The sequence below is a fragment of the Salvelinus alpinus genome, chromosome 34, assembly GCF_045679555.1.
Source record: "Salvelinus alpinus chromosome 34, SLU_Salpinus.1, whole genome shotgun sequence".
NCBI lineage: Eukaryota > Metazoa > Chordata > Actinopteri > Salmoniformes > Salmonidae > Salvelinus > Salvelinus alpinus.
This window is the reverse complement of record NC_092119.1, coordinates 15,010,958-15,026,113: the sequence shown is the minus strand read 5'-3', so window position 1 is coordinate 15,026,113 and position 15,156 is coordinate 15,010,958. Positions and strand designations below refer to the sequence as shown.

At 42.6% G+C, this 15,156-nt stretch overlaps 1 protein-coding gene across 1 annotated transcript; it reads left to right on the top strand.

Moving 5' to 3' along the window:
• Positions 1-352: 352 nt before the first annotated feature.
• Positions 353-13,514, top strand: LOC139563618 (paired box protein Pax-9-like). The gene is given in 5 exon segments (XM_071382452.1): positions 353-549; positions 1,176-1,838; positions 4,398-4,477; positions 4,479-4,550; positions 12,255-13,514. Coding segments are annotated over 5 exon segments (1,086 nt in total). The 5' UTR covers positions 353-545; the 3' UTR covers positions 12,522-13,514.
• The last annotated feature ends 1,642 nt before the right edge of the window (positions 13,515-15,156 follow it).

Genomic DNA, 15,156 nt, shown 5'->3' with positions numbered 1-15,156 from the left:
TGACTGTATTATTATATTGGGATTATTACATTGGTGGTTTATCCTGTAGCCTAATTCATTGTTATGTATGAGTCCTAATCACTATATTAATATTATAACTTACCATTCCTGTGTAGTGCAACTCATAATTGCAATTCGTGGTGGTAGGGTAACCCTGTCTGTAGTTCCTGTGGAAGAGAGGGGGTTGCCTTGCTGCATGAGCATATGTCATGTCAAACTTTCAGTCCAATAGGAAAGCTGCTCTCTACAAACTCAAACTTTCATTGGCGGACCGAGCCTCCGGGAGAAGCAAAGTTTTGGAAGTCCGGCCCATGATTGTCTGGATTGAAATGTAAACCTGTCTCCCCTGCCATCAGGAAACACATCGCGGATTTGTCCTTCTCGCTACTATCGTAGTTCGGTTATTGCAGTAGCCTACCCGTGGCAGAGGAGAGTGAGGATTTGTGCTCCCCTAGACAGGTTTCCAGACACCAGCGAAACTGGACGCGGAACTGGACGGAAGGTGTAACTCCGAGATCCCAATAATAATTTGTGGACTAAACGCAATGGGTAAGTTTATATGAAAACATTGTGTGCCGATGATGGAGTTAGTCTATAACAGTCACTCGGCCCCGGGTATTCCTGCCTCAATTATGATTAGTCCATATTGCTTGTAAGGCGATTGTATGGATACACCGAACAGTTGTTTTACGCTTCAGTTGGTTTTTACGATGGGATTTTCCAATTACCATTATTAGAAGCCGATTGGTAAAACTAGCCTATAGCATAGATATGCGTAAAACACATTTGTACTGCAACTGTATCTTGAAAGTAAAACACAACAGTATTACAATGTAGCAGTATGTTATGGACAAACGGGAAAAAATTGCGGGGTATTTATGAGCGACTAAAGGTAGAACATGTTTTAATTTTCATCACGCGCTAAATTGGGTTTTACGCATCTGTTTTGAGTGTATTATAAAGACATACATATTCTATATACATCCCAATACATTTAAGACAATCTCATATGCTGTAAATAAGCATTTAATCCGTCCTTAACCGGTTGGAAACAACATTGCAGACCGCATTAGCATTTAGGCATGATTAACAACACTAGTCATAATAGAGCATTGTTGTGATTACAGGCTACTACAGCTACAAGTTGTCTAACTTAAGATGTGTGTTTCATTTAGCTGTCTCTGTATATGTTTCCATGACACCAGAGCCAGCCTTCGGAGAGGTGAACCAGCTCGGCGGTGTTTTCGTCAACGGCAGACCGCTACCCAACGCCATCCGGCTGCGGATTGTAGAGCTCGCTCAGCTGGGCATCAGACCTTGCGACATCAGCAGACAGCTCCGGGTCTCCCACGGCTGCGTCAGCAAGATACTGGCCCGATACAACGAGACCGGCTCTATACTCCCGGGAGCGATCGGGGGCAGCAAGCCACGGGTCACCACGCCGTCAGTGGTCAAGCACATACGGACATACAAGCAGAGGGACCCGGGTATTTTCGCATGGGAGATCCGGGACAGGCTACTGGCTGATGGCGTTTGTGACAAATTTAATCTACCATCTGTGAGCTCCATCAGTCGGATCCTCCGCAACAAGATTGGCAATCTATCCCAGCAGAGCCAGTATGAGTCCAGCAAGCAGTCGTCTCACCAACCACCTCAACCAACGCTCCCATACAACCACATATACTCGTATCCGACCCCCATCGGAGCCTCTGGGACCAAAGTACCGACTCCCCCGGGCATGCACTCCCTCCCTGGACACATGGCTATGCACAGGATATGGCCCTCATCGCACTCGGTAACAGATATTCTGGGGATTCGGTCGATAACAGAGCAACAAAGTAAGCATGATTTTTACTTTGGTACATGGGCAAAGAATTTGCATTTGTTAATGGTTAAAATAAATAGGAAAACGCATGGGTCAGCAGGGGGTGCGGTGCGTGTGCGTACTTTGCGTGTCTGCGTGTAGTGGGCCTTGTCGCAAGGTAGGCAGATGTGTAACTTTTTAAATGTTGAGTTCTGCAGTTTTTTATCAGGATCATTATTCTACTAATGAAATATAAAATAGTGAACAAAGTGCGAAAATAAATTGGCTTTCTAAGTTAGTGATGTGTTATTTGCCAGAACCGGTGAGTGCATGTATTGGTAAAGTTTAGTTCCTAGTTCAAACGGTTGCATTAAAACAGATGGTTGAAGGAAGGCTTGGGGCGGATGTGTAATATTAGTGGGATAACGAAGGGAAGGCGCAGCGGTGCACGGGGAGATGAACTCACATCAAAATGAGGTGTTCAAAGCTTTGCCATGCCATGTCTTGCAGCCACACATTTTGTTTTTGCCTTGCTTCAAATACACACCCCTGAAATGCAGTTTCACACGTTTTTAGCCTATCATACTGCTCCAATAGCCTGTGTTGTTGCGTAAAGGCCCTATCTCAGTTTAGAAAACTTGTTTTTGTTAGTTACAGTCATGATTGGACAGTTCGTTTTCGCTATGTTACCACAAATACTATTATATTTTGGAAACAATATAGCCTAAATAAATATGACCTTCAACAAATAATAATACCTGGCTTTTCTTGTGAATAAGATTTTTAGGGAGAACGTTTTTTGTTTTAGCAAGGAGAGTGTAAGATGTCAGTCGACCGCCTATGCGCTTGTCATGACCGTGCATCTGTCAGAAGATAGAACGCTCTTGCGTCTCACCGCCTTGTAGATAGAAACATGCCACTCTCCTTAGAGCTTGTATAATATAACTCTTTAGATACCGGAGGCCGCGGCCATTCCATGTCTTAACTTAACTCCGACAATCTAAACAACAAGGCTTCGCCTCTCAAACGCAGCGCAGATCTTCAAGCCGAACAAGAAATCCCGGGGAGGAATGTGTTCTCAAAGAATGCCTTTATAAACAATTTATGCATTTCCAAATTATTAGCAGATGTTTGCGGCAGGTTTTGAAAGCCGAAAATAAGTATAATGTACACTGAATGACGTGAGGCCTTTTAGCGCCACGATCACTTCGCCAGCCTCGAGACTCATGTTTTTATTTAGAAAAACTTTGAAAGACTATGATATGGCCTATTATAGATCTGCTGTTGGGTTTACACTACAACATGGAGTGAATACTCAATACAGTAGGCCTATTCTAAGACAAAGAGCGTAAAAAAATATCACTAAGACGCAAATGGCGAGTACAGGCCTCATGCGTAAAACAATAGGCTTAGCGTAAATCTATAGGCTATGCGTAAAAATTCGTAAAATTATATGAGTTGCATTTGGAATATGGCGATATTTTGAAAGGCATTGGTCATCAAATGGTACTGTCACACACACACACACACACACACACACACACACACACACACACACACACGCACACACACACGCACACACGCACACACGCGCACGCACACACGCGCACACACACACACACGCACACACACACACACACACACACACACACACACACACACACACACACACACACACACACACACACACACACACACACACACGATGCCAAGCCAGGCCTACCGCTCCATCAAGAACAAAAGATAACATACATCCTCCCTCGATATAACCTAAGACAGTTTTATGTCAGCGAATGATTATTTAAGAAAAAGACCCTCAAAAAAGACCCAAACCTTTCAGACCTTCAACAAATATTTAAAAAAATGTCTTTATGCACAAAATAGACAACTACAAGTAAAACTTGATTTGTTGAAAGAAAGTAAAGTGGGTCGGGAAAAAAATAATCGATTCAGTGGTCTTCTCAAGTTACAACACTGGTGGGCTTGCTTTTCCTATTCTAAACTCTGGGAACCGTGTATAATATAATATCCATCACGTTCAAAGGGGGAACGGTTCAAGTAAATCTAATTTGTCCCCACAGGAAGACGGGCTTGGTTAAATGTTCCTGGCCATTACACGAAAGAATCGTCTTACTGCATTCCTTTTAGCAATGAGCTGCTTCGGTTTGATCAGTAGGCTAAGGCAAAACCACACACATATACGGGTTTTCCAGGGTTCTGAGGAATTACTTCAGATCATGTAAATAGAGAAATGACTAGGGCTAGGCGCCAACTGCACAAAACGAGTCTGCCTAATTCAGATTTGTCTAAACAGATGCAGAAACGCCTTTTAAGACAACCATAGCCCTAGCCATTTCTCTATTTACATGATCTGAAGTCATTCCTAGCAAATGATGATCGTTACCATTTCAAGTATTCATCGTATTTTTGCAGGATAACTTTTAGTCGGGGGTTTTGCTAAAACGCTGTATAGTTTTGAGGTGACATGAATTCCTACAATAGATGGGCGTGGTCGCGTGAAGTCTCTGCGGTTCATCTCCTCTGACTTCCCTCTCCTCTCTGTCTCTGTGTCTCTTTGTTTTGCTCCATGCAGTTAGTGACAGTTCGTCCTTTCCCAGCGCCAAACTAGAAGAATGGAGTGTTATAAACAGGACACATTTTCTGCCATCAGCAAAGTTCTCCACTAGTCAATGGAGTGCAGCATAAATCACCGCATTCTATAGAACCTGAAGCAAAATGCACACAGGTAAAAGGAAACACCTCCTTTCTATAGAATTCCATCCTTATCCATCTTTAGCCTAATTTGTGTTAATCACAAGGTCAAGTACAATATGATGACCTTCAAGTTTAGTGTCTCACACATATTGAATATTCAATATACGAGTTGAGTATGCTTTCTTGGTGCTTTCAATCATATTGACACGCTACCTCCTTCTCTGGAGGTGGGCGGTATGCCTCTAGACAAGGCACCGACCACGGCAGTGTATAAGCTACATAGGGCTACCGTGCTGTTACATTGCTATTACATATTGTAGTTTTGTGTCCATCACTGGCATATGATTGATTCAGTTCTGTGACAAATTAACCACGAACCTGGAACCTCCGGATCCATACATTTCCTTGCAGGTGATATATGTTGACATCTTGACATACAGTGCCTTCGGAAAGTATTCAGACCATATTCTGTTACGTTACAATATTACTCTAAAATTTTATTTAAAAAAAAAAATTCCACAATCTACATAAAATACCCTATAATGACAAAGTGAAAACAGTTTTTTTATTTTTTTATTTTCGCAAATGTATTACAAATAATAAACAGAAATACATAATAAAAATAATAAACAGAAATACTTTATTTACATAAGTATTCAGACCTTTTGCTATGAGACTCGAAATTGAGCTCAGGTGCATCCTGTTTCCATTGATAATCCTTGAGATATTTGTACAACTTGATTGGAGTTCAACTGTGGTAAATTAAATTTATTGGACATGATTTTGAAAGGCACACACCTGTCTATATAATGTCCCACAGTTGACAGGGAATGTCAGAGCAAAAACCAAGCCATTAGGTCGAAGGAATTGTCCGTAGAGCTCCGAGACAGGATTGTGTCGAGGCACAGATCTAGGGAAGGGTACCAACAAATGTCTGCAGCATTGAAGGTCCCCAAAAACACAGTGGCCTCCGTCATTCTTAAATGGAAGAAGTTTGGAACCCCCAATACCCTTCCTAAAGCTGGCCACCCGGCTAAACTGAGCAATCGGGGAGAAAAGCCTTGGTCAGGGAGGTGACCAAGAACCCAATGGTCACTCTAACAGAGCTCTAGAGTTCCTCTGTGGAGATGGGAGAAACTTCCAGAAGAACAACCATTTCTGCAACACTCCACCAAGCAGGCCTTTATGGTACAGTGGCCAGAAGGAAGCCACTCCTCAGTAAAAAGCACATGACGGCCCTCTTGGAGTTTGCCAAAAGGCACCTAAAGATTCTCAGACCATAAGAAACAAGATTCTCTGGTCTGATGAAACCAAGCTTGAACTCTTTGGCCTAAATGCCAAGCGTCATTCATGTCTAGAGGAAACCTGGCAACATCCCTACGGTGAAGCGTGGTGGTGGCAGCATCATGCTGAGGGGATGTTTTTCAGTGGCAGGGACTAGGAGACTAGTCAGGATCGAGGCAAAGATGAACAGAGCAAAGTACAGAGAGATCCTTGATGAAAACCTGCTCCAGAGCGCTCAGGACCTCAGACTGGGGTGAAATTTCACCTTCCAACAGGACAACGACCCTAAGCACACAGCCAAGACAACGCAGGAGTGGCTTCGGGAAAAGTCTCTGAATGTCCTTAAGTGGCCCAGCCAGAGGCCAGACATGAACCTGATCAAACATCTCTGGAGAAACCTGAAAATAGCTGTGCAGCGACGCTCCCCATCCAACCTGACAGAGCTTGAGAGGATCTACAGAGAAGAATGGGAGAAACTCCCCAAATACAGGTGTGCCAAGCTTGCAGCGTCATACCCAACAAGACTTGATGCTGTAATCGCTGCCAAAGGTGCTTCAACAAAGTACTGAATAAAGGGTCTGAATACTTATGTAAATGTTATATTTCAGATTTTTTTTTATACATTTGCAAAAATGTCTAAAAACCTATTTTACTTTGTCATTATGGGGTATTGTGTGTAGATTGATGAGGGAAAAAAACAATTTAATCAATTTTAGAATAAGGCTGTAATGTAACAAAACGTGGGGGAAAAAATCAAGAGGTCTGAATACCTTCCGAAGGCACTGTGTATGATGCACTGAGAAGCTCATTGGCGGTCGTTAGCGTAGCACGCCAAATGTGCATTTGAATAGACCAACTTTTCCGTACTAAAATATATTGCAGTCAGAGTGCAGTGTAACTTCAGCATGCTGAAAATACTGCATCCTAACTAACACCGTTTTTTTTTACTGCAGTCATTTTTCAGTGTTACTGTCAGTTAGAGTGCAGTATACCACAAATACCACATTTCACTGCAGTTACCGCACTTTTACTGCAGTTCTAAACTGCGAAAAAAAATTGTGAGGGTTGTAGAGTTCTGTTTGAATGAAACTTTAAATTTAGCAATATTCCATAGCCAAATGTTGTATGGGGGTAACATATTTAATTAGCAATTTTTTCAGCAAAAGCTCTTGTTATTTTGTACTTTGCAGCCACTTGCCTTTATCTTATAAGGTTTAGGGATATCAACGAAGAAGAAATAAACTAAACTTCTCAAGTCCTCATATTTTCTACCAGTAAACTTGACCAGAGGAATCAGGTCATCCTGCTGACGTTGATTTACATCATTGGACGGCAGGTATCCTAGTGGTTAGAGCGTGTTGCTGGTCCAATCCCCGAGCTAACAAGGTAAAAATCTGTCGTTCTGCCCCTGAACAAGGCAGTTAACCCACTGTTCTCCGGTAGGCCGTCATTGTAAATAAGAGTTCTTCAAAATAAATTGGACACGTTTCTACAGTATTATTATTTTTTCATTCAAGAAGAGAAAATCAATTGGCACAAAACAGAAATAGAGACCGATTGACAGACTAAGATAATCATAACAATCATCGGGGATTTTAAAATTTGTATTTTTATTTTTGTGTGTTATTGTTGTATATTTTATGCTGACTTCCTAATTGCATGGCATTTCCGTATTGTCTTAACCAACGTGCTAAAATGACTAATATTAGGCCTAATGTAAATGAATAACAAGAGTGGTTTAAATAATTCAAACGTAATGACACGTTTATATATTTTGGCCAGTGGACTAGTCTACATTTATGTTAACAATTAACCTCCAATAATGATTTGCACGCTGATCTAATAGAAGCTGCAATTGTGGGTAAATTTCATCGAAGCTTATCCCACTAATAGGCCTAGTCGAATAACATATTATATTTTTGTGTGTATAAACGTATTTTAATTCCAAAAGTTTCACAAAGAACATCTCACTAAACTCGGTGTTAGTCTTGTGTTAGAAAATATGGTGCATTTTATGTTGGATAATATATTGACTGCAAGGGTGCAAACAACGTGTGAGGTGGAGGCAAGAGGTGGAGGACACAGAGTGTGAGTGCGAGCGTGCAATGAGTGATATAGTGTGTGTGAGAGAGGAAGTGAGAGGGGGAGGCATGCGTACTTCGTTTGATATATCGTCGGGGGCACGCGAGATAATGCCAAAACTAATCCCGGGGTCTTGACGCCCATAACGCCTAGTGGAAAAAGGCACACGGACCTTTTCAAATTGTATAATGTGAAGTGAATTGATCGATATTCAAGTATGGTGTTATCAAATGTCTTTGATGGTTTGTTGTTAAAACACGCAGCATTGAAACCCCTCTTGAGACCAAAAGACTGGCGAGTTATGACCAGTTGATGATACATGGAGACCTCGATTTATTCAATAGACTACCGTTTGATGCATCAATGGGGACAAATTATGCAGAAAAACACATGCGGTGGTGATATAAGTCGTTCGGATAAAAATAAATAAATGTAAAAAAAAATGTAGGCCTAATGCATTTTTCAGATAGTCTATACATGGCATAATCAGCCATAGGTCATGTTATTTTTAGATTATTACTTTATTTTATTCCAAGGTTTCAATAGCAAATTATTTAGTTTTGAGATTTTGTATGTCAAAGTCTGATCTAAAGCCATCATCAGAATATAAGAAATACTTGTAATACGATACATGTTAAACTATTTGGATTGCAATTCGTGCGGTTTTAATCGATTCAAACGCCCCATTTTCAAAGTATGGCTTTCTCTGCGTGCCACAGGCTGCTATAGGCCTATAGTTGTCAACGGGACTTCATTTGTTGATGATGAACTAGGCCTACTGATGTACTAAATCCTTTCAAATTGGAGCATATAGACCCATATTTCAAAGCACTCACTACACACGCACTGCATTCGGCACACACTTTCACAACACAACGCAACACGCCTGCCCTCTCCCTCTCCCTCTCCCTATCCACATCCACAGTCCCTCCTTATAATACAAGTAAACTTCTGGCGACTCAATTAAGGAGTGGGATTTTCAAAAAGCTGAAGGATTCATTATGTCCAAATATTTTTTTTTGCTAAAATAATGTATTTTTTCTTTGTTCAAGTGTCAGCGAACAGCTCACTATAGGCTATGCAGCTGCAATGGCACAGCTATTTACTGATGAGAAATATAAAAAATAAATAACTCCTTCCCAATGACAGGTCAATAAAGCATGTATAGATTAATAACAAATACTATTTTTTTTTATCGAACCCACACGCAAACATTTTAAAATAATCAAAAACATACAATGAATTCAAGATGTAGTTTATTTTTTGTCTTATAGCTACAGTATATGCATGCAGTGCCTGACGTACTCTTAACCGTAGGCCTACTTGAGTTGTCCCAGTCGCGCGCCCACGGGGCAACGTGTATCATGTCACTCTTTGGAAAAATAATTGGATCATTACATTTCAATTTAAGGTAACAACACGCATATTCACAAACAACGCCAGCGGCTCGGATGTAATCTTTAAATACCTTTCTTACGTGCCAGTAGTCTAGAGTCTATAGGATCGTTTTCATCAGACATAATAGCAACATAGTAAAGACCATTAGGTTTTGACTGACATGTTGGATACGACGGCATTTTTCCTACAATTATGATTTATTAGCCTATTAGGCGAAACCATTTTATGCATTTCAATATGGTCTACTGTTGTCTAAATACCTCGAGATTGGATTAGAATAAATATGATAAAATATGTATTATTACAGACTGCCTTGTACGTTTTCTTATTTCAATGATCCTTATTCAATGATCCTATTCAGTGGGCACCTATTCTAATTTAAATTACTTGTATCCATCAATATAGGCTATTTGTGATTAATCTCAGGTATGTCGTCTTGTATAACATAAAGGCATGAAAACGATAAACAAAAAGAAAGCGAATTATGTAACGAAATAGAAAACTAGGATTCAATTGGTAAGCTTTTGGTAAGCTTTTCCATTTGACAGAATTTACTGTAGAATGATAGCCATTAAAATAACTATTGAGAGCCACAAGCAAGCAAGCCTGACTTTCCATTTAATATTTATGAATAAAGGAGGGAGAAAAAAAAGTTGGCCTATACGAAAAGCAAGTCGTGTAGAATATCAGGATTCGATCAAAATGAATTTATTCATGTGACGTGTGCATATTGATTTATCAATATCCAACACCGGGAAAATAATTGTACCAAATGAAGATATGTGCAACATGGGCTATGTAGGCTAGGCTACTTTACTAACCATTTCATTAGCTTTAAAATCATTTCAATATCTTGAAAAAACAAAACATAAATGAAAGGCTGTGTAGGCCTATGGAGAACATTAGATAGGTTAACCGTAAACTAAAATACCATGATGTAAGTAGGCCGACGACATTTTGCTTCGTGATATACAAAACATCCCTTAAATATAAGGCTCCATAAAAACTAAACGCGTTTAGAATCTGAGTAATGCACGTGCAACGTCATGACTGTAAATGTCCATCGAAAGAAAAAATAATATAGGCATTGGGTCTTATGTCGAGGAATTCCTGGCCAAATACTATACAGCAACGAAAATGATCTCTCTTCCGCAGAAACCACTCTGATTCCCATAAGTCATAGAATAGACCACACACGGATATAATATCTAAGGCATAGTGTTGAAACAATTTGGTGAATTCTCAAAGTTATTTTTTGTCATGGTGCCAAAACGTTGCTCATGCTTGTTTAACCCTCTGTTCATTTCTGTCATCCCACATCTCCTCTCTCCTCCCTCTCAACAAAACCTAAACTTCTCCAAATTCCTATTTTATTCTGTCCACATTCACCCTCTCTTCTCCTATCTCACCGGTCACCTCTCTACCGTTAACCTACAGTACAGTACATTCTAGCTCAACCCTAAGCCTCACCATAACTCTCACTTCTCCCTTTCTCTCTCCTTTTCCTCATCTCTCTCCAGTCCCCTTCCCTCAATGACCACCTACACCACATTTCCCTAATGCCTCTTCTCCTCCCCTTCTGTCTCTCTCCTCTCTCTCTCTACCTCTGTGTAACCTGCTCTCTCTGTCTCTACCTCTCTCTACCTCACTCTACCTCTGTCGAAGCTGGTCTATCCTCACTCTACCTCTGACTAACCTGGATCTCTCTCTGTCTAACCTGATCTCTCTCTCTTTCTCTCTCTGGCTAACCTGATCTCTCTCTCTCTCTCTCTCTCTCTCTCTCTCTCTCTCTCTCTCTCTCTCTCTCTCTCTCTCTCTCTCTCTCTCTCTCTCTCTCTCTCTCTCTCTCTCTCTCTCTTTCTCTCTCTCTCTCTCTCTCTCTCTCTCTCTCTCTCTCTCTCTCTCTCTCTGTCTAACCTGGTCTCTCCTCTCTCTACCTCACTCTACCTCTGTCAAACCTGGTCTCTCTCTTTTTCTCTCTCTCTGTCTAACCTGGCCTCTCCTCTCTCTACCTGACTCTACCTCTTTCTAACCTGGTCTCTCCTCTCTCTCTACCTCACTCTACCTCTGTCTAACCTGGTCTCTCCTCTCTCTCTATATCACTCTACCTATGTCTAACCAGCTCTCTCCTCTCTCTCTCTACCTTACTCAACCTCTGTCTAACCTAGTCTCTCCTATCTTTTCCTTTACTCTACCTCTGTTATACCTGGTATTCACTTCCTCTACCTCACTCTACCTCAGTCTAACCTAGTCTCTCCTCTCTCTACATCAGTCTAACCTAGTCTCTCCTTTCTCTACCTCACTCTACCTCAGTCTAACCAGGTCTCTCCTCTCTCTCTCTACCTCACTCTACCTCAGTCTAACCTGGTCTCTCTCTCTCTACCTCACTCTACCTGACTCTACCTTTATCTAACCTGGTCTCTCCTCTCTCTCTCTACCTCACTCTATCGCTGTCTAACCAGGTCTCTCCTCTCTCTACCTTACTCTACCTCTGTCTAACATGATCTCTCTCTACCTCACTCTAACTCAGTCTAATCTGGTCACTCTCTCTACCTGACTCTACCTGACTAACTCTATCTTTCCAGGTCACTCTTCTCTTTCTCTAACTCTGTCTAACCAGGTCTATCCTTTCTCGCTGGTCCTCACTCCACCTCTGTCTAATCTGGTCTCTCTCTCTCTCTCTCTCTCTCTCTCTCTCTCTCTCTCTCTCTCTCTCTCTCTCTCTCTCTCTCTCTCTCTCTCTCTCTCTCTCTCTCTCTCTCTCTCTCTCTCTCTCTCTCTCTCTCTCTCTCTCTCTCTCTCTCTCTCTCTCTCTCTCTCTCTCACACAGAGTGTCTTGCCCAAGCACAGTGAACCGTTATGTCGCTCTCTACCTACCTCACCTTGTTTCTCTCCTCCCTATCTATTGTCTCACCATCTCTCTCCCCTCTCTCTCTCTCTCCCCCCTCTCTCTCTCCCTTCTCCCTGACAGATGCAGAGTGGTTTGCCCACAGTGAACAGTTATGTCACAGCACCCAGTATCCCGGCCTACCCCCCTCCCACCCCAGTGTCGCCCTACATGGGGTACAGCGCCACCACGTCGGCCTATGTGACCGGTCCCACATGGCAGCCGCCCAGTGGCAGTGCTCTCTCTCACCACAGCTGTGACAATATTGCCTCCTCGCTGGCCTTCAAGGGTATGACAGCCCACCACCGTGACACACTCTACCCCCACACCGTCAGCGTCTCAGCACTGTAGAACACAGACAGACGGGCGAATGGACGGACGGAGAGACAGAGGTGGGAGAGAGAGAGAGAGGGAAGAAGACGGGGAGAAGAACAGACAGACGGGCGAATGGACGGACGGAGAGACAGAGGTGGGAGCGAGAGAGAGAGGGAAGAAGACGGGGAGAAGAACAGACAGACGGGCAGATTGAGAGAAAAGAGGATGACAGAAGGAGAAATGGAGAGATGAGTCCTCTCCTTACAATAGGTCCTGTGTCAGCTCATCACAAACAATCACCTCTGTATTTAAATGAAGGACCTCACCTAGGAGCTACATCCATCACAACAGTCTCTTCCATATAACACGGTGTGGAGAACTCAAGTTAACACACAGTTAAAGACAGGACATGAAGGAAAGGTTTGCCACACTATCTACAGTATCTACAGACATGACCCTGCCTCTTTGTTGTCCAGCAGACAGCTCACAGGACAGGTCAGGTGTATTGAAGGACTGAATGACTGGGGATGGGGGACACAATCCTCATCAACAGCTTGTCTCGTAAACCCATTTTTGAACACTTCTCTGCAAATGTTATTCGAGACAAGGGGCTAAAGGAGGCTATGACAATCTAAACCAGCAGGAAAACAACGTTTTGCATATAAGTGTTTCAGGGTGATATCAATTGCTATTATTTTGGATGTTTTGTATTTTTTCTTTTTTGTTTGTGTTATGTTTTTTTTATAAACACAAAAGTCTTAATATTGAACATTGTTTTTTCACTTCTCAACTTAAATGTAATGCAATGCTTCAGAGAAGTTATCCTAATGTTTATTTATTAGACTGACTAAGGGACTGCGGTTAAACAAAGTGCAGTTATTACATCAAAATGCCACGGTGGAGACCGTATGGGGAACATTCCCTAATGTTAAAGACTACATTATGGTAAAACAGTAAACAAATCTGCAGTTCCAAAAGATGCACAATGAAATTGAATGTATCTCAATTAAAATAATTGTTTGGATGTTACCTGATTCTTCTGAATTGTAGCTGTTGTTTCAGAAACCTTAGAAACTCAAGTGTAAGGAGTATTATCAAAAAAAAACTTGTGTGTGAAATAATATTCTACACACTTTTAAAAGTCACACGTGTGAAATTTAGCCAGAGTTTTAGGAATATAGGCTATATGCGACAATTCGATACAAATTAAGAGCTTACATAAAAGCTTTTTGTTGGTCATAAAATTGTAGAAATTTGTCAGCGATAGTAGGCTATTTGTTAGGCTACAACTTTAGCATCTGAATGGCATAAAATCTACAATAGGGTGTTTACAATAACTTCTCAATACAAAACATTCTGTGCATGTTACTTATTGTTGCCAACCTAATGTTCGCTTGACATGAAACAAGAATGTTGCATAGGGATGTCATGGCTGGGTGGTATACTCAGGCTACGGCTGGGTAAAACGTTGCAAGGTTGCCTACTGGTGGTCTACAGTTTCGCAACCCAGAGAGAATAAAATGTTTCTTAATTCTTTCACAATTTCCTTTTCATGCCATTTTCAATCAGAATAGGTAGGCCTAGCCGCATTACCTCTGAATAGGTAGGCCTAGCCGCATTACCTCTGAACAGGTAGGCCTAGCCGCATTGCCTCTGAATAGGTAGGCCCAGCCGCATTGCCTCTGAATAGGTAGGCCTAGCCGCATTGCCTCTGAATAGGTAGGCCTAGCCGCATTGCCTCTGAATAGGTAGGCCCAGCCGCATTGCCTGTGAATAGGTAGGCCTAGCCGCATTGCCTGTGAATAGGTAGGCCTAGCCGCATTGCCTGTGAATAGGTAGGCCTAGCCGCATTGCCTCTGAATAGGTAGGCCTATCCGCATTGCCTGTGAATAGGTAGGCCTAGCCGCATTGCCTCTGAATAGGTAGGCCTAGCCGCATTGCCTGTGAATAGGTAGGCCTAGCCGCATTGCCCGTGAATAGGTAGACCTAGCCTCATTGACCGTGAATAGGTAGTCCTAGCCGCATTGCCTGTGAATAGGTAGGCCCAGCCGCATTGCCTGTGAATAGGTAGGCCCAGCCGCATTGCCTCTGAATAGGTAGGCCCAGCCGCATTGCCTGTGAATAGGTAGGCCCAGCAGCATTGCCTGTGAATAGGTAGGCCCAGCCGCACTGCCTGTGAATAGGTAGGCCCCGCCGCATTGCCTCTGAATAGGTAGGCCCGGCCGCATTGCCTCTGAATAGGTAGGCCTAGCCGCATTGCCTCTGAATAGGTAGGCCCAGCCGCATTGCCTCTGAATAGGTAGGCCTAGCCGCACTGCCTCTGAATAGGTAGGCCTAGCCGCATTGCCTCTGAATAGGTAGGCCTAGCCGCACTGCCTCTGAATAGGTAGGCCTAGCCGCACTGCCTCTGAATAGGTAGTCCTAGCCGCATTGCCTGTGAATAGGTAGGCCCAGCCGCATTGCCTGTGAATAGGTAGGCCCAGCCGCATTGCCTGTGAATAGGTAGGACCAGCCGCATTGCCTGTGAATAGGTAGGCCCGGCCGCATTGCCTCTGAATAGGTAGGCCCGGCCGCATTGCCTCTGAATAGGTAGGCCTAGCTGCATTGCCTCTGAATAGGTAGGCCCAGCCGCATTGTCTGTGAATAGGTAGGCCCAGCCGTATTCCAATTA